General features: G+C 40.8%; 1 protein-coding gene across 1 annotated transcript in view; it reads left to right on the plus strand.

The window, feature by feature from the left end:
- The window catches only part of PDCD1LG2 (programmed cell death 1 ligand 2), a gene marked incomplete at its 3' end in the record, with an annotated part of 78,681 nt that extends 59,620 nt beyond the window's left edge, over nt 1-19,061 (plus strand). Inside the window, exon 6 of the mRNA XM_082656684.1 lies at nt 18,921-19,061. Coding sequence (XP_082512810.1) covers nt 18,921-19,061 — 141 coding nt within the window. The remainder of the gene's footprint in view (nt 1-18,920) is intronic.
- Nucleotides 19,062-19,263: the final 202 nt, after the last annotated feature.

Below are 19,263 nucleotides of genomic sequence, written 5' to 3' on the forward strand. Positions count from 1 at the left end.
TTTTATACATCTGGCCCCAAAATTTAAGCTTAAAAAAATATCCCTCATTCATGCAAAATCATGTTGACATATAAAGGCACATCTGTGGTCTACAGTTTGATCATTCATAGCCCTCTTATAAAGCACTGACCACACAAGCCTTCACAGACCAGTAACAGTTGGTGGGTGGGCACAGATGCACGGATCACACTTTGACAGCACTGATACTTTCACTTTCAGCTACAACAGCCTTACCATGGGTTACTTCTAAGAAAAACCTAACCATTTGAACCTCAACACGGTCTCCGTGTATCAAATAATTGCAAATTACTTCTTTCTTCTTTCTCTTTTTGCCTTTTTTTTTAACTCAAGCAACCCATGGGGCTGCTTAAAGCAGTCTTAAGTTCCTGTAGACTTTCTGAAGGAAATGAGAGGCATTAGGAGGTCTAGATTATATTTTCTTGCCGGTGATTGCTGTATAACTCTGAGTAAGACTGTTATCTTTATCATCTCAGAGATTAAAGTTGCCTCTGGCAGCACAAGGGTAGAATCTCGATGTTTGCATGTTTCTTCCCCTGTTTTTCTCCTCTTCTGAACCTGCACCCACACATAGAGAAAACACATAAGCAAAGCCACTTACTCACGGAAAGCATCTAAACTGGTCTTACAGTCTTATTGTGGAATCTGTTGTAAAAACCAAACCAGACACCACCATACCACCCCCTTTACCTTTCCTTTGTCATCCCTGTTTTGTGGGAACATGGTTTTCTATCACAGAATGATGACACTATTACCTTATGGGGTTTCTATGATGAATTCCCAGAAAGAGTTTGGGGAAGAAGTGTTATTTCTCTTTTGCTTCCCCTACCCCAAAGGTCCCTTCTGTGCACCTCAAACTCTTCAACCTACCCTTCTTTTGAGGGGAAATCAGTCAATGGCTCATAGGGATATACCCCAGCTCTGACCTCAGTGGCTTACCAAAACCAGAGCCAGTCCCTCACTCAGTCAAGTCCAATAATGGTCTTCCACAGATGCTGAAGCCCCACTTGAACCTGGATTTTTTCCCCCCTTAGGGTTCCTCTTGGAGAAAAAGAACCAGGAAAGCCACAGGCAGAGGGTTGAGCAGAGAACAGAAACCCCAGAGCCTTCCAGCTTCAACTGTTCCTACTGTCCTGATGAACCACCTGGGGCTGGAGAGGAAGAAGATCTAGCACAGGGAAGAGTGGCTTTAAGAGGATTGGGGAAGGGGTCTCTTGGGATCTTTCAAGAGATCTGAAAGTGTGTAGAAAGCCCTGCAGTTACCAGGAAAATGCAGTTATCAATGCCTGACAAACAATAGGTGCTCAATGTATACACTAAGTAATTGAATGGTTGAATAAATAAATAGGCGAAAGGAAAGAAGCAGAAGAGAAGAGGTAAAGCAGTGCTTCATAGATGACTTTCACCTGCCTTTCTTCCTGGGCTCTTTTTTACAGTTGTTTTTGTTTTTCCCAGTTGCTCCAGGATGATGCTCAGGCACCACCTCCAGGCTGAAGGCTTCTCCATCATTTCACCTTTCCAACCTTAGTGACTGCTAGACCATGAGTTCCACACCTCCCAAGCAGAGGCTTAAGATAAGCACACCTGGATAGTAAGGAATAAGAGAGGAAAGGGAAGGATCTGCCTTCCCTTCCTTCTGTTTTAATTTGCTGGTGGTTATGAGGTTAACTTCCTTGGGCCTCTGTTTTCCTTAACTCTGAATTATAGGTACTGTCACTGAGACACCCTGAAGGTAGATCTACTGATGGTAGATTTGTGAAAACATAAGGAAAACACCATGTTTGTTAATATCTAGAGAATATGCCTTCGAAGCAAACCCTTAGTTCTCATCAGCTCTCACCTAAACCACTGTTATTCAGACTTTAATGTGCACATGAACCACCTTATTAAATATTAAGCTTATTACCATGCAGGTTCAGATTCAGTAGGTCTTGGTGGGGCCCAAGATTCTGCACTTCTAAAAGTTGCCTGGTAATGCCAAAGCTGCCCTGCAGAGGAGTCTAGAACTTTGAGTAACAAGGACCTAGACAATTACTACAGTGTCATCCGGCTTCAGTTCTTGCCAAATCTCTCCCACACTCATCACCCCACTCGGCACTGTGCCCTCATCAACGACTTGCAGAGCCTCAGGCGCGCCATGCTCTTCAAAGCTGCGTGGCTTTGTACATCTTCCCTCTGCCCTTCACCCCCCTTCACTGGATGAGCTTCTCCGTGTCTCAGCTCACATGTAAGCTCTTCTATGAAAATTCTCCCGCCTCCCCATCCTACCAGATGGCCATGCCCTCTCTCCTCTGTGCTCATCACACTGTACTATAACATGCTGTCTCCACGTCCAGGGCTGTTGCATAGGGTTGCTCAGGTTGAGTCCAGGGACAAGGGCCCCTGGTCAAGGCGGCAAGAGGGGCTTGAAATCCATCCTGTTCTCCACTTGCCCATTGGTGGAGCCCTGGTGCAGAGCTGCCTCCACCAAGAGGGAGGGATGACCTCTTCTATTTCACACGTGGCACCATATGGGCTGATTTTCTGTCTTTTCTACCAGATGTGGGGTCCTTGAGGAAGGAATCAAGTCTCATTCATCTTTATGTTTTTATCTGCTAGCATAGTGCCTGTCACTATTCAGTGTTCAATGAAATGTTTGTTGAATGGATAAATGATGAGAAAAAGAAATGAGCTACTGAAAGCAATGCACAGACAATAATTTCATTCAATTCTAAAGGTAAATTAACTGAATTGTAAGCAAGAAGTCTGGGATTTGCTAATGTGCTGCTAAAAAGGCAAGGTCTCCAAAACCCCATTTTTTTTTTTTTTTTTTTTTTTGCGGTACACGGGCCTCTCACTCTTGTGGCCTCTCCCGTTGCGGAGCACAGGCTCCGGACGCGCAGGCTCCGGAAGTGCAGGCTCAGCGGCCATGGCTCACGGGCCCAGCCGCTCCGCAGCATGTGGGATCCTCCCGGACCGGGGCACAAACCCATGTCCCCTGCATCGGCAGGCGGACTCTCAACCACTGCGCCACCAGGGAAGCCCCTCCAAAACCCCATTTTACTAAAAGGATTATAATAGGTATTAGTGAAAAGATGTAAAGGCTACAGTCAGCACCTTTAGAAGACTCATCAGTACCAGCAAAGACATAGGCTGCCCAGAATCAATACTAAATTGTCATGTCTTTTCAGATCTAGGGGAGGACGAGGGAGATTCTGAGGATATTATTTGGTCATAAGATTTAGAGGCTACTAAAATCAGCAAAAAGGTCCTGAGAACAAGAAGAGGTGATGACAAAACCATGTACTCACATAGAAGGGATGAAGTCAGAAACACAACAGAGAATGTGTTGGATTGTGAAAATGAGGATCCCACAACTGCTAAGGGCCTGGGCTTTGTTGAGAAAGGCACAGCCCAGATGAATAAGCGTCTTGATACAAATCTTTAAAATGGGTTCGTTTGATCTTCTTTGCATGAGTTCCTCAGGTGTTTCCCAAGAGAGTCTCTCTGACAAGACTGTAAGCTCCCAGAAGTTGGGACCAACGCTTAGACACCTTTTATCTTCCTGAGAGTGTGTGATACTCCGTGAAATGAAGTAGGTGCTGAATTTGCAGGGAGTTTACAGCTGTCACTGACGATAAACTAAGCAAGCACAAAGTGCTAATCATCCTCAGCCGAAATAGCCAGAATTTCACCTCAGCACTGAGAAGGAGATTCCTCTGAGAAACGTCCTGATACGCTGCAAAAACCCAACCTGGGCTTTGCCTTCTTACATCATCTTATTCTCATTAAGGCCAATTTCCGAAGTTACAGCTGTGGTTCTGCAGTAAGGGGAACTGAGAATCTTGAATACTGTATGCTACCACATGACTTCAGGATAAAATGTTATTCAAAACAAAACCTCATTTAAACACACACACACACACACACACACACACAAAGTAGGCTAAGATCACCAGACTTCCATTTACCTCTTAACAAAATTTAATCCCAGATCTCCAGCAAACAATTGGGAGGCATTTGAGAGCATTGGGGGCCTTATCTTTTCATCTAAGGGACCAGCATTTGTGATCAGGGTGATAAGGAGTCATTACCAAAAAGAATAGAGATGAGGTCTTTCTGACACATCACCATCATGAGACTTACCACTGATAACTGCCCAGGACCCATGGACTATGCTGGAGTCAAGAATTGGGTAATTGCAAAGATTCCTCTTTTTAGAGCAATAAAAAGTGCTGACTTCATGCCCTTATTCCCTGGGTCAGTTCTAGAAGAAAGGGAAGCTAGTTAATTTATTTTTTTTCATAAGAAAATAGGCCAAATAGCAAATACTCATTTTTAAAAGGCTTTTAATTCTTAAAAAATGCATTCTCATTTTAGAAAAAATTTTAAAGCATAAGAGAAGTCACCCCCGCCCCCAAAAAAGCATCCCTCCAATTGCCACCAACTAGCACAACCTTACCAAAAGCTTACTGTAGCTTTTCAAGCCATAGAGAAAATCAACACATGAAAACTGTGTTCATACGTTCACTTAATGAAGCAAATGCAGGCTATGTTCCTACACTCTGAGAATCAGTGGAATTGTGCAAGTAAAATAATCTGGAAATCTTAATGTCAAATTCAAAAATTAAGAAAATATGTGAATATTGATCACTTCTTTCAATGGATGCGAGTGCAGATTTCCTGATCTGTCACATGGCTTTTTTTTTTTTTAAAACCAAACAGGAAAGGTTTTGACATCCTTGTTTGCTGTTTCTGCATCTCGGAGAAAAGCTAAAAGCACCTTCTCAGATACTGGCTGGCACACAAAAAGAAAACATTCAGGAAAGTTAGAGAAGTCCCAGAATGTTATTTATCAAGCAATTCAGATGTATCCTTCTGAAAAAGATTAACTCTGGAAACTTTATTACTTAGAATGTCACTTAAGATATTACAAGACATTTCTTCTGTGTCCATAACATTTTTTACTTCTTTTTCTTTAACTAGAGTATAATTGCTTTACAATGTTGTGTTAGTTTCTGCTGTACAACGAAGTGAATCAGCTATATGTATACATATATCCCCTCCTCTTGGACCTCCCTCCCACCCCCCCGATCCCACCCATCCAGGCTATCACAGAGCACCGAGCTGAGATTCCTGTGCTATATCACAGGTTCCCACTAGCTATTTCACATGTGGTAGTGTATATTTTTACTTCTTATATAGCTCTTTTTTCTTAGCTCCTTTACCCAGTTCTCAGAAGAAATCTGAAGTGATCTGACTCCTTTGGATACCACATAGTAGGCTGCTAAATTTCTTACTCAATGATATGGAATTGCTTTCAAGCTGAGTCCTGAAGCTGTAAGCTTCAAACTTTGTTTTAAGCACCAAAAGCGTTTGGGTCATTATGTGTGGCTTGGCATATAAAATAACTGCAACAATAACAGTCACAAAGATCTTACCGTGTGTCAGGAAATATTCTTTGTGTTTTACAACTACTACTAACTCATTTAAGCTTCATAATAAAATCCTCACATACATCCTTTGAGCTAGATACTATTATTATTCCCATTTTACATATGAGGAACAGAAAGCGATTTGCCCAGAGTCAAAGAGCTGTTAGGTGGCAAAGCTGTGATGGGAACCTGGCCGTCTGTCTCAGAGTCCACACCTCTAATCCCTATACTTGATTGTCTCAACTAGCAGTCTACTCCCCCCAGTTGAAAAATTACATTGACTCCTTCTAGCCACCCTCCTCCAACATTATACCCACTTGAGTAACGGAACGCCAAGTTCAATAAAGCTGCATTCTCTAACAACCCCCTTTCCCAAGGTCCACGGGAGGAGCTGGCTATTTGCCCGTGAAGCCTGTTCACTCCCAATCTGAAGAGGCTTAATGGAGACTAACTCTGTCTGTGCTACTGGAGGAGAGGAAGATGAGTTTTCTTGTTCATTTAGCATGAAAAGTCTCTTAAATTGAGGCATTTCCTTCCCCTTCCATCTGCTGCTGCCAGCTACAGGTGAGAAGGTCTCCTGGGTATCAGTTTCACATGACCTGCCTCAAATAAAGACAGGTCATCTGCTCCCAAAAAAAGGCAGCAACTTCTCACCTCAGCTTTACTGCTAACTGCAGGTTTCATCTACAGGAAGAGTTTAAGGGAAATGAGCAGGAATTATAAAAACGTTGCTAGTTGGTGACGCAGATAAACCTCATCAGCTTTCATTTTCTCAGCTGGGAGTGCAACCAACATGATTAAAGCCAAGAAAGAAACCCTCAAGTTATCGTATTAACAATTCCATTCTTTAGATGAGACAACATAAAACCTTGGGAGGGTAGAACTAAAGTTCAACATCATTCCCCACATTTTACAGATAAGGGAACTGAGACCCATAGGGGACTCCTGGCGTACTCATGATAACACAACTAATTTGTGATTTAAAAATATGTTACCTTTTTGGATTATTTTCTTTTAAAAAAAAAAGAAAAGAATAGAAATTAATCAGCCTCTCTGGCCTTCTAGAAATGGCTCATAGCATAAGGCTCATGACACAAAGTCAGAATTTTATTGCCTTACACAGAGGAAATTGCAATTACTACCCCCAATCCCCAAAATGGGTCATTCTAGGCCCTAGGGCTTACATATTGGCGTGAAGATGGGGAAGTGTCTGGTCTTTGGTCTCTTAGCTACTGTGCCTCTCACTATCCATTGCTGGCTGGTCCTTTAGCATCTGTTGGGTCTTTTGCCCTTGGCAGGATACAGAGATGCTCCCACAGTGTTTCTCTATTTTGATCACAGGTCTGCTGTAAGGGATTCTTGCCACTGCTCTTGGGGCCAAAGTGCTCAGGGCAGGCTACCACAGGCATCCATCCAAGCTTCCCCCACCAGAGGTCTCATCCTCTGTGGAGTAATGTGCAAAATTGCAATCAGATCCCCAGCTCTTTATAGAGCCTACTGCAAATCTCTTCCTCGCAGTTCCTTATCCATGCCAGTCTCATGCATTCTCCCTTCTCCTAAGGGTCAAGCCACTTCCTTTCCCCTCCTCCTGCAAAACTCCAGTTCTTACCATCCCAGAGGCTTTCTAAAGCAAGGGTTATAATGCATCCCTGAGACTCGGAAGCCCTGACCTCCTAGAATGGAAAGCAAGATCCCTGTCATCGTGAACAAATTATTTGTGTATGTTTAATGTCTGACTCTCTCTCCAGACTATAAATTTCATGAATTAAGGATTAGGATTAGGTTAAAGTTGGAGAGAGATTTAGGATCCTTCTGTCTTGTTCACTTATGCATCCCCTCTGCCAGCTCAAGGCCTGGTAAATAATGGTCATTCAATACATATTTTCAGAGGGAAGAAAGGCAGGGACCAGGGAAGGGAGGGAGAGAAGGGAAGGAGAGAGGGAGAAGGCTGATTACAGCGGCCCACTGAAATAACAAGAGCCTGATTTAAGGTAGTCTCAGAGAACATAGAGAGGAAGGGGTGGGAATGAAGTTGAAAACTATTAAGAAGAAATAATTTACAGGGTTTGATAACAAATTTGCCATGAAATATGTGAAATACAGCAGTCATAGATGATTCTGAGATTTTTTAAATTGACTCACCTAAATGTGCTGTGAGACTGTGGAAGACTGGGTTGGTTTTGTTGGTAAGATTGGAGGTTGGTGGAGGGCTTGTGAACAGTGAGTCTAGTTTGGAAACTGTAAGGTGTTTGGGGAGGATGTCCAGTAGGCAGATAAACCTGTGTGGGTCTCACTGCTTTAAGTACCTGTGAACAGGAAAACCAAAATCAACTTGTGAGGTGGGCAAAGTTATCTTTAGAAAGTCCCTTCTCTTTTAAGACCCATTTCAGGCCCCAAGTTCCCTATTCTTTACCTATCTTTCTTCATCTATGTCTGCTTTTAAGAAGTGATCTGATAATCTCAGATAATCTCAGTTTAGAAGATAAACTATTGATGAGACACAATGAGTTATCCCTCTCACCTTGTACTGGGAGCATTGCCTCAAACCAAAAGAATGATAATAACACCACTAGTAAGAGCCAGTGCTTATGTGGCTCTTAGTATATGCCAGGCACTATACCAAGCACTTCATGCTCTCAGCAACACCATGAGGTAGGAATCATTTTAGAGATGAGAAACTGAGACACCGAGAGGCTAAGTGACTTGTCCAAGGTCGCACAGCCTACTAGTAAGGAAGCAGGAAACATACCCTGGTGCTGTGGCTCTGGAGTCCATTCTTGTATAAGGGTGGAAATTTCAAAGAGTGGAAATGTGCAGTAAATTTTGTGGGGGGGACCCTAGCAAGATTCAGAGCCCATTGTGCAGGTCACTGCAGTTTCACCCTATAAACTGATGACCATGATGACACGGGCTCTGCCAGGAATTAACCTTAGACAATGTACTTAATCTCTTTCAGTTTCATTTTCCTCATGGACAAAATAAGGAGAAATGACCCATGTAAAATGTTATTCCTTATAGCAGCATTTGTAATAGCAGATAACTGTAAACAACCTAAATGTCTATTGAGAGGAGACTGGCTATAAAAAGGATTGTACGCCTATAAAATGGAATATAATGCAGCCATAAAAGAGTGAGGTAGAGCTCTATATGCTGTTTAGAGTGATTTCTAGGATATATTGTTATAGAACTGGGTATAGAGTATGCTACAATTTGAGTAAATAAGAATGATAGGAATATATATACATTCTTTTAAGCTTGTATGTGCATACATACAGGAACCCTATAGAACTGGTTGCTTCAGGAGAACTGGGCAGATGGGGAACAGAGATGTGAGGAGGAAGCCTGTACCAGTTAGGGTACCAGCAGGAGTACACGGCACACTCAAAAGCGTAATTAAAGGGAGTTTATTGAAAGGATGATTTGCAACAGTGTGGACAGGGGTAAGCACCCAGCAAAGGATTGTGATGTGTCCACCGTTGGGCTACAGAGCGGAGTCTGGGCCCGCATTACCATGCCTGGGCCCTATGGGACAAGGGGAATAAGTGGTTTCCTGAACCCAGAGAGAGAACTGTAGGTGTAGAAGGAGCCACTGGACAGCAGACACAGCCTTCCCCAGATGAACCCACAGCCCAGCAGGGAAGGAGCTGGGGTTTAAATAAAGACCCTGACCCCATTCTTCTCCTGCCCTCTGATCTCTTGCCAGTACTGCCCCAGGGAAAACCCTACCAGAAGCCTGAGGGCAGAGGACACTGTAAGTGTACCCTTAGAGAAGAGCCTCTTGGGGCCCAAGGCAGGTGGCAGTGGATCTGGAGAGCAGAGACTATCCACCACAGAAACTGCATGCATAGCCTTTATCTTGTACATTTAGAACTATGTGAATCTATAATTTATTTGAAAAGTAATAAATTTTGCACACACAAAAAATAAATTAAAAATTAAACGTAATATGAGGGACTAGAGCAAATGGTTGCAAAGTCTCTCCCCCTCTCCAAATTCTACCTATTTCTTTGACGTGTGACTTTTTCATCTAATCACAATCCATGGCTCCACCTAGCGTCAAAGCAATGCTTCACTGAGTTCAGAGCACAGACTCATTCAGGAGGAATTCCGGGGCAGACATGCTCTCTGCTCCAAATCACTGGTGTGTGTAAGCAGTTTTCATTGGGAATTATACCCACGTGGCGAATGATCTTGTCCCCTAAAAGTAGAAAATAATTATTTTGAGACACAGAACATTTGTTGTTTTTTCTTTTAAAGAGATAGTGAACCTTGACTTAAATTCAATTTTGAACTAAATAGTTAAGATTTTCCCCCCCATATTTCAAACTATTAAATACACTTAGAGGTAAACAGCATGTGATCTAAGATAGTAAATCTTCCATAGCCCACTTTTGAGCTTATCACTCCTCTGTTCATATGTCCTTAACGCAGCAATTCTCAACCCTGGCTATAGAAAATATCCTTTGGGGAGTTTTAGGAAGCTCCTACTGGAGATTCCAATTTAATTGTCCTGAGGTGGCACTCAGGCATTAATTCTTTTTTTTTTCAAGATCACCAGTGTGTGTCATGGGCCGCCAGGGCTGGGAGTCCCTGATTTAATGATTCAATACTGCCTGTGAGGTGTATTTCCCTCACTACTCAGAATGTGCTCCTTTCACTTTAGACAAATTACGTCACTTGTAAGACAATTTTCCACTCTCCATGCCTTGCTCATGCTACATCCTCTACACTGCTCAGGCCTTGAATATTTTGCTCCTGCCCCCCTGCTCCCGCCGCCTGCATCTCGACTGCCATAGTTTTACCTATTATTCCTGACCCTGCTTAAGGGCTACCTCCTACAAGAATTCCCCTGCCTCTCATTCCCAAACAGATGTTTCTTCCTCTTTTGAATCCCTGAAGATTTTTTAAATAACTTCTATGATACTTTTTTTCCTTAATAGAAAACTAACACATTTATAGAGTATTCTTTTCTCTTATCAAATTGACAATAATCAAAAAGTCTAATACAGGACTTCCCTGGTGGTCCAGTGATTAAGACTCCACGCTTCCAATCTGGGGGGGGGGGGCGGTGGGAAGGGGACAGAGGTGTGCGGGTTTGATCCCTGGTGGGGGAACTAAGATCCCACATGCTGTGCTGTGTGGCCAAAAAAAAATTTTTTTTAATTATTTAAAAATTTTTAAAAAGTCTGATACAGTAGTACCCTCTTATCCATGGTTTCGCTTTCCATGCTTTCAATTACCTGTAGTCAACCACAGTCTGAAAATATTAAATGGAAAAATCCAGAAATAAACAATTGATAAGTTTTAAATTATGCACCCTTCTGAATAGTGTGATGAAACCTTGTAGCACCCTCCCATCCCACCTGGAACATGAATCATCCCTTTGTCCAGCATATCACCCCAAATAAAATGCTAATTTTTAAAAACCCAAGAGTTCATTTTAAAAAGATAAAATGTCGTAAACAATTTGGGTTTATCCAGAAATGCAAGGGTAGTTAAACATTAGAAAATAAACAAATATAATTCACTACATTAACAGATTAAAGGGGAAAGAACATATGATCATCCAAAATATGCAGCAAACAATATTCCTAATGATGAAAAACTGAGAAGCAGACCCTAAAAATTCAGGAACAAGATAAAGAAGTCCATTTACTTCTATTCAGCATTATACTGGATTTCCTAACAAATGCAGTAAGACAAGAAAAAGAAATAACAAACCACAAAGACAGGAGAAGCAGTACCTGGTAGAAGTATTGGAATGGTCTTTTTTCATAAACATATAGTCGTCTACATTCCAATGAATCTACAGGCAAATGATTAGTAATAATAGCAGAGCTCAGCAACATGGCTGAATAGAAGACCAATACACAAAATCAAATATATTTGTAAGCACTGGCAACAAAGTGTTAGAAAATACAATTTTGAAAAACAATGCAGTTTACCATAACAATAAAAAATATATAAGCTACCTAATGAAAGTTGTATAAGGTCTATATGGAATAAATTCCAAAACTCTATTTGATGAACATCAGGGAGGACCTATCACAGAATACATGGTGGAAGATGTTCAATAGGAAGACTCTATTGTAAATTTGCCAGTTCTCCCAATTTGATCTATAGATTCAATATAATCTAATTCCAAATCCCAATGGGATTCCTCCCCCCCGACCAAAAAAAAAAACTGATAAGCTGATTCTAAAATTTGGACAGATAAACAAATTTCAATATGTAACTAAGACTCTTTTGGAGGATAATTAGGTAGGAGGACAATTAGGTAGGAGGACTTGCCCTACCAGGTTTCTAGATTTTAATTATAAAGTTATAAGAATGAAAAGAGTGTGGTACTGACTGATGCTGCAACAGACAATTGGATTAATGGAATAGTGGAGATTCCAGAAACAGATCCACATATTTGTGGACATAATATGTAAGAGAAGTGGTATTGTACGTACCGTGGAAAGGGAGAATTAGTCAATAAGTGGTGCTGGGGAAATACAGGGAAAGAAGCAAAATCAGATTCCTACCCCACAGGTATATTGGAAATCAATTCTAGGTGTTTTAAAGACTAGGATGGGAAAGCTGATATTTTTAAACATCTAAGAGGAAAATATAGAATAGTATCTTTATATCTTTGGGGTAGAGAAGAATTTCTTAAACAAAACACACACAAAATCTTATCCAAAACTGAAAACTGAAAAGATTGACAAACTTGACTCTACTAAAATTAGGGATTTCTGTTCTTCAAAAGACCTCACAAAAGAATTTGCAGACAAGCCACAAACCAAGAGTAGATATTTGCAACATATATAACTAGTGCTGTGCTTGTAAATGTTTTAAAACTAGCTTTCCAAGGGAAAAAGCCATGATTTGTAGGGTTTGATGATTACCATGGAGGAAATAATCCCACCATGGCTTATTTCAAGCTATCAACATGGTGTCATTACACACAGTTTGGAAGAGAAGCACAAAATCACTCTTGTGAGACTGTATAAGCCAGCTCCAGCACACCACAGCATAATTACCCTAAAGGATTTGTTTCCAGAATGTATAAAGAACTCTTTCTGTATATCAATAATTAAACATCAAACAGTGCCATACAAAAATGAGTAAAAAAAAAAAAGATAAACACCATATGCTAACACATATATATGGAATCTAAAAAAAAAAAAAAGTTTCTGAAGAACCAAAGACGCAGACATAGAGAACAGACTTGAGGACACGGGGTGGGGTGTGTGTGTGTGAAGGGTAAGCTAGGACTTAGTGAGAGAGTGGCATGGACTTCTATACACTACCAAATGTAAAATAGATAGCTAGTGGGAAGCAGCCACATAGCACAGGGAGATCAGCTCAGTACTTTGTGACCACCTAGATGGGTGGGATAGGGAGGGTGGGAGGGAGATGCAAGGGGGAGGAGATATGGGGACATATGTATACATATCGCTGATTCACTTTGTTATAAAGCAGAAACTAACACACCACTGTAAAGCGATTATACTCCAATAAAGATGTTAAAAGAAAAAAAAGAAAAATGAGTAAAAGACATGAATAGTTGTTTTACAGAAGAGAAAATGTGGAGAATAGAAATATACAAAGATTCTCCACCTTCATTAGTAATCATATTAAGATTAAACATTAATCTTAATGTTAATTAAGATTTCAATAAGAAACCATATTATACTCTACAGGTGGGTTAAAATTAAGAAGTATAACTCTACTAAGTAATTGCAAAGACTTGGATCAAAAGGAGCTCTTGAACAATGCCGGTGTGAGTATAAACTGGCACAACTACTCAAGAATAAAATTCAGTACTAGCTTATAGGTTGAATATTTGAATACCCTACAATCCAGAAATATGTACTCTTAGGTATCTATTATAGAGGAATTCTTGCACAAGTATACCAGAAAACACAAACATGAATGTTCATAGTGGCATTTTTATAATAGTAAAAAAAAAAAATTTTTTTCAACCCAAATGTATCAGTCAGGATTTGTTCAGAGAAGCAGAACCTCTGTGAGAAATGAACACAATAAAGGATTTATTATAGGGAGTTAACTGTATGCAATTACGGAAGCTGGTTGTACCATCTATGTGAGGCTGCTGTTCCTGTGTCTGATGCTAGAGCTAAAGTGCGCAGGACAGGAAGTCAGGATGTGAAGTGGGGGAAGCAAGGACACACTGGAACCCACAAGGATGGACTGGAATCTGCACTAGTCTCTCCCCACTCCCAAATCCCTGGTGCCATTCACCGTGGGGTTAAACACACACCTTACCCAAGAGTTAGAAAAGCTGAGCAGACAATTTGAAAGGAGTTGGGTGAGCTATAGGTCTGCAGGGACATCCTCAGTGCAAGGAACTAGGGTCATCCCTTCACTGCCACTTCTGTACTGGGCACAAAATGTCTCTTGTCTTTTCACATAAGTCTAAGAGGCCCAGAGAAATGAAGTGACTCCTAACCTAGAAGCCTATTTTTAAGAAATATCCTTATGCATCTGAAACTCTTCTCAAGAGAGCTCATGTCAGTATATTTTGGATCTGAGTACATGCTATTCCTCCTCTCCAAAAGACATTCCTGACGCGTGTACTTGTGCCTGTTGCCTCTCATGATACCATATAAGCAGGTTTAGGTAGCTTTGCAATAACAGATCTATTGATACTTATTAGTCTCCAAAGGAAGTTCCTCATTCCACTGTAAATACACGTCATCTTAGGACTTATTTCCTCCTGAATCTCTTTAACGTAATCTTATCTAAATTTGAGCACTGCATCCAAATGTGCATTTTATTTAAATGTGAATTGCTGACTTTGAGGTAAGGACAAGTTTTCAATCCTCTATCCAAATCTGGTACCAAATTATCCATGGTTACTCTGCAACTACTAATCTAGGGGGAAAAAAAAACACTCTTTGGCAGAAGAGGATAAGTAAGTTCCCAACCTTCATTTCTCTGTTCTTAAAGACTTCCAGAATGAAGTTTAAGCCCATTACCAAAACATAGCATTAGGGACTTCCCTGGTAGTGCAGTGGTTAAGAATCTGCCTGCCAACACAGGAAACACGGATTCGATCCCTGGTCCGGAAAGATCCCACGTGCCCTGCTCGCCACAACTAGAGAAAGCCCGCGTGCAGCAGTGAAGACCCAACGCAGCCAAAAATAAATTAATTAATTAATTTTAAAAAAAAACAACAAAAAAAATAGCATTAGAATTAAAATTATTTAAGGGAGAGAATGATAAGTCTTCGCCAATGCATTTATTTTGAGCAATAATAATACAATAAAGTTGCAGTACTGGGAAAGAATTTGGCTAATCTTAAGAACAATATCACAATATATAACTTGAAGTGACTTTTTCTCCCTCTCTATCTAAAAACATTGGATCAAGAGCAGTTAATTAGAGTTGAATGCAATTTTACATTCGATGTTTTGCTGTGGCTTTAGATTTGGAGTAACAAATACTTTAAATCATTTCAGTGAGTGAAAATCTAGTTTCATAAAATAACAAATTGGAAGCTGGTGATTTAAATTTGCAATTTTTTCTCTGCAAAACTATTCGTCACAAAAATCTCTACATGGTGAGTTCTGCTACTGACTTTAAAACATAATTTAATTCACCAAAATGTGATTCATAGTCCATTTTTTCAGGAATGTATTTTTTTTTTACAAAGTGAGATATATAAGTACTTCTTTCATTTCTAAGTCTCTTTCTCTATTCTTTTTTTGCTAATTTATTTTTACTCTATTTCTAAGACAGTTTACAACAAAATGTCCCCACAACCCACATTTTTATAAATATGGTACTTATTAAGTTATATTTTGATATGGTTATTATTCAGAGACCTCAAAAGAGAGAGACGGGCAAACTTCCTCCTGCAAGGGAGTAATCGATCACTAAAACCACCGATCACCTGAGCATGAGACAGTTCTACATACAGGCAATAAGAGGCTGCTTTGACTTTCTCTTCCTATACTCCTTTGGGTCTAGACTTGAGGAGTTAAGGTGTCTAGATATTTGCACCTGGGCTGTGGGTACCTGCCATGAATTGGGTTCCCAGGGAAGCAGACTCAGACAGAGATTAGGGTACAGGAAGTTTATTAGAAAATGCTTTTGAAACCAAACCAGTCTACTGCCCTGGCTTAGGCCAATGTTAAAGGAGGGAAAAGTGCCCTCCACCCAGGCCAAGGAGAAGATATAAGATCCAGCTATTCCTTTCCATGTGGAGATTCTCTTTCGAGTGTCGACTTTGGAGGATATGTGTTTCCTTTAATTAAAGAGGGCAATATTTTTTATCAAGCGTCTGTAAATATTAGTGGCTAAACATTTTCAAAACTGGAATTTCAATTACAGTCTTTATTATCAATGAGCGATTTAGAAAAACACAGCATTGTACTGAAACAAATTTGCTATATTTTTCAGACACTAAAGAATTGAAAATTTTGGTGTTTTTTGGAAAATATATGTTTTCTTCTCAAAGTTTCCTTTTGTTTTCGTCTTTATGTGACCTCACTCTCCATGCCCTCTGTATCTCTTCCTAAAATCTGTTCTTGCTATCAGGTAGAGATATTTAGCCACAAAGAAAAATCTAAGTAGGACCCACCCAGCTTTTATATCCTGCATGGCTGAACTTTAATGAAAGTTTGAGTTTTTCCAAAAGTCTGGTCTTCACTGACTGGGAGGAAAAACAGTTGGAAAAATATGCCTTGGGCATGTGAACCATGTAATTTCATTTGAACTAAGGAATTCCAAAAATACTTGCTTATTGAAAGGGCAGTTATATTTTTGTGTTGGAACTTGTTAGGAAGAAGGATAAGTACTAGTTCTTTCCTCCTCTACTTTTTCTCATAAACATTAAAAAAAAATTAAAGACTGTCTGAGTGGCTGGGTAGAAAAATAATGTGGAGAGGGTGAGTTGGACCATGTCCTGTCCTGGAACCTATGCCTTCCTTGGGAGATCTATTTTGTGGGATCTATTGAGCCCCACTCAGCTTCAGATAACCCTCTCCCACTCTGATGAGAATTCAGGGCTCCATCTGGCCAGGTCTTCAAGACTAGTTGGATTGAAACACAGAGGTTTTGCCAGTTCTGTTCACTGACACCAGCATAAATGCTGTGCCAATAGCAAGACTGGAATTTTTGGGTTCCTGCTGGGCAAACTGGTCAAGCAGAACATTTTTAGGTCTGGTCTGGTTTAAGGGGATCCAGTGTTAAGAATAATATTAATCACTAGCGTTTTGGGGAGTATGTACCATGTGCCAGTCACAATACTGGGTACTTTTACATGAATTACATTATTTAGTCCCCACAACAATCCTTCGTGGATTTTTGAAGCTTAGTGAGGTTAAGAACCCAGATTTTGAAACCAATCAGTCTGTCTCCAGAGCTTTTGACCTTCTTCACTATTCAGTGAGCCCTGACTTTTGATAATGGGTCTCCGTGTAGTACTAGGTTGGAATCTCAGACACTAGTGTAGCAGGGGCTATTGGTGCACCATGTCTCCCTGGGGCCTTACCACCTGCCAGCAACTGCCCCACCTTTCCATGGCTTTCTCTAGTGGCTAGAGATCCAACCGTGAGCGTGGAGGCTGGGTGTGCGGAGATTTAATGCCTCCCAGGAGCAGCCCTTAACTAATGGTTGGTAAGAGTTGGTGCATAAATCTCCAGCTCCCTTGCTTCTCAGGTGCAATAACTCAGAGGCATGGGTTCTACACTGGTTCCCAAAATTCCCCAGAGGGACTAAGCACTTGTTACCCATACTGCTAATGTGCTTGAAAACACTCCCATTATTGGCTGTCTTCCCTCCCTTGCTTATTTCCCCTGCTGGCATTTCCTGTTACCAACACCCAAATAAACTATTGGCATATGTATTCTTGTTGGCTTCTGGGGGAACAAAACGAAGACAAAGGGTAAAGGAAAGGTGGGTCTACAAAAGAAGGAGAACCCAGGTGGAGGAGGTGCCGCATTGCTGGAAGGAGAGCACGGGATTGCTTCTTTAGGAAGCAGCCTCATAGATGGTTCCCTGTTCTTGAAGGTAACAGTGTCTTTGGGCGACAGGAGAGAAAGGTTTTGAAGGATTGTTGAATATTGACACACTAGATGGTTCTTTTTTTTTTTTTTTTTTTTGCGGTACGCGGGCCTCTCACTGTTGTGGCCTCTCCCTTTGCGGAGCACAGGCTCCAGACGTGCAGGCTCCGCGGCCATGGCTCACGGGCCCAGCCGCTCCGTGGCATGTGGGATCTTCCCGGACCGGGGCACGAACCCGTGTCCCCTGCAGCGGCAGGCGGACTCTCAACCACTGTGCCACCAGGGAAGCCCAGTAGATGGTTCTTTTACTGCTTTGTTGGTGGACCTTTTTTCAGAAGTCTCTTTTGCTCCATTCCTTTTAAATTTATATTTGTCTAAAGTTTTAATAAGAAGAGAACCCAGGAAATGCATGCATTAATAAGTGGAATAGTGAAACAGGTATACATGCAAACATGTTCTCAATAGAACATTGAGGAAGCAGTCATAAGTAAATGAAAGATAAAAATTACATACATAATTTTGGAGGATTTATAGCTTACCCATGGCCTGAATATAATAATGTTACGTACTGTGTTTCAATGTGACAAACTCTTTCACCAACTTGTGACTCTATGGCCTTTTGCTGATTAACTGGACTTCCAGTGGTGTCTAATATGTTTTCAGGGACTAACATGGGCTTTGGGAAACTCTTGCTTGGTTAAGGTTAATAGCATTGTAAAGTGTTAACTATCGTGTTCACACATTTTAATTCCTTGACTGTCTTTGATTTCATATACTCAACTTCATGTCTGCATTAACTGAGCTTTGACATCTTTAAAATTTATTGTATGGTAGTTATATGGTCTGAATAAGTTTGTTTCGGACCTTTTGCTTGGGGGTATTGTTATTAGTGCTTTCAAGGTGAACAAACTTAGAAATGCCCATAGTTGTTATAAAATCTGTAGAGTAAGAGAGGATGATACAAAACTGAGTAGTTTTTTTTTCTAGTGACTACTTTAGCCACAAGAGGGAACTGTATGAGCAATAATAGCATATTTAGGGATAAGCTTTAGAGGATCTCAGCACCCATTTCCCCATTCCTTGAGTCTTGGAGCTTGCCCCATTTTAGACAGACTTTTCACCAGAGATCTGGGTTACAGAGCTGGATAACTCTTTCTACTTTTTAACAGACATTAACAGGTAAACTGTTTTTTATTTCTGTGATCATGGAAGGATGTGGGCTTAATAACAAAGTATATGCAGGCAATGGCCAAGTTCCTTTTCTAATCCACACACTTGGCTGATATAAACCCATGTGTTTCCTTCCACCTGGTCAAGGTAAAAACCTGGAGAGAGCTGTTGCCATCTTTGTCAATTTTTTGTATTTACTGCAGAGGAATTCTGAGACAACCTCTGAGAACAATGTGCTTGCCTGGGGTTGGGTAAGTGCAGGTTGAGGGGAGAAATTGGAACAATATGCTCCCTTTCGCAGGGTCCTACAGAAGATTCCTCTCTATCGGGAAGCCACAGGCAGTGCAGCACACGACAGGAACACAATCAAATCCTAAGGACCTTCAGAGGAAAGAGCCTGCAGTGCATTCCAATGGGCATTTTTAGGAAGTTACTTGGGTAAGGGGAGAGTCTTCCTTTGGTGAATCATGTATTGAACGATGTGGGTGGGTTAATGTTGTTAAACTATTATCCAATTTTTAAAAGACTAATTCCTTGATTCACTTTATAGCCTTCAACATCCTACCTGAGTGATGTGATTTCTTCTTCCCTCTCTTCTGTCCACTGCTAATTTTTAAGAATTCACATGACCTTTTGGATAAATT

Source organism: Grampus griseus (assembly GCF_964374135.1).
Source record: "Grampus griseus genome assembly, chromosome: 6".
NCBI classification, from domain to species: domain Eukaryota; kingdom Metazoa; phylum Chordata; class Mammalia; order Artiodactyla; family Delphinidae; genus Grampus; species Grampus griseus.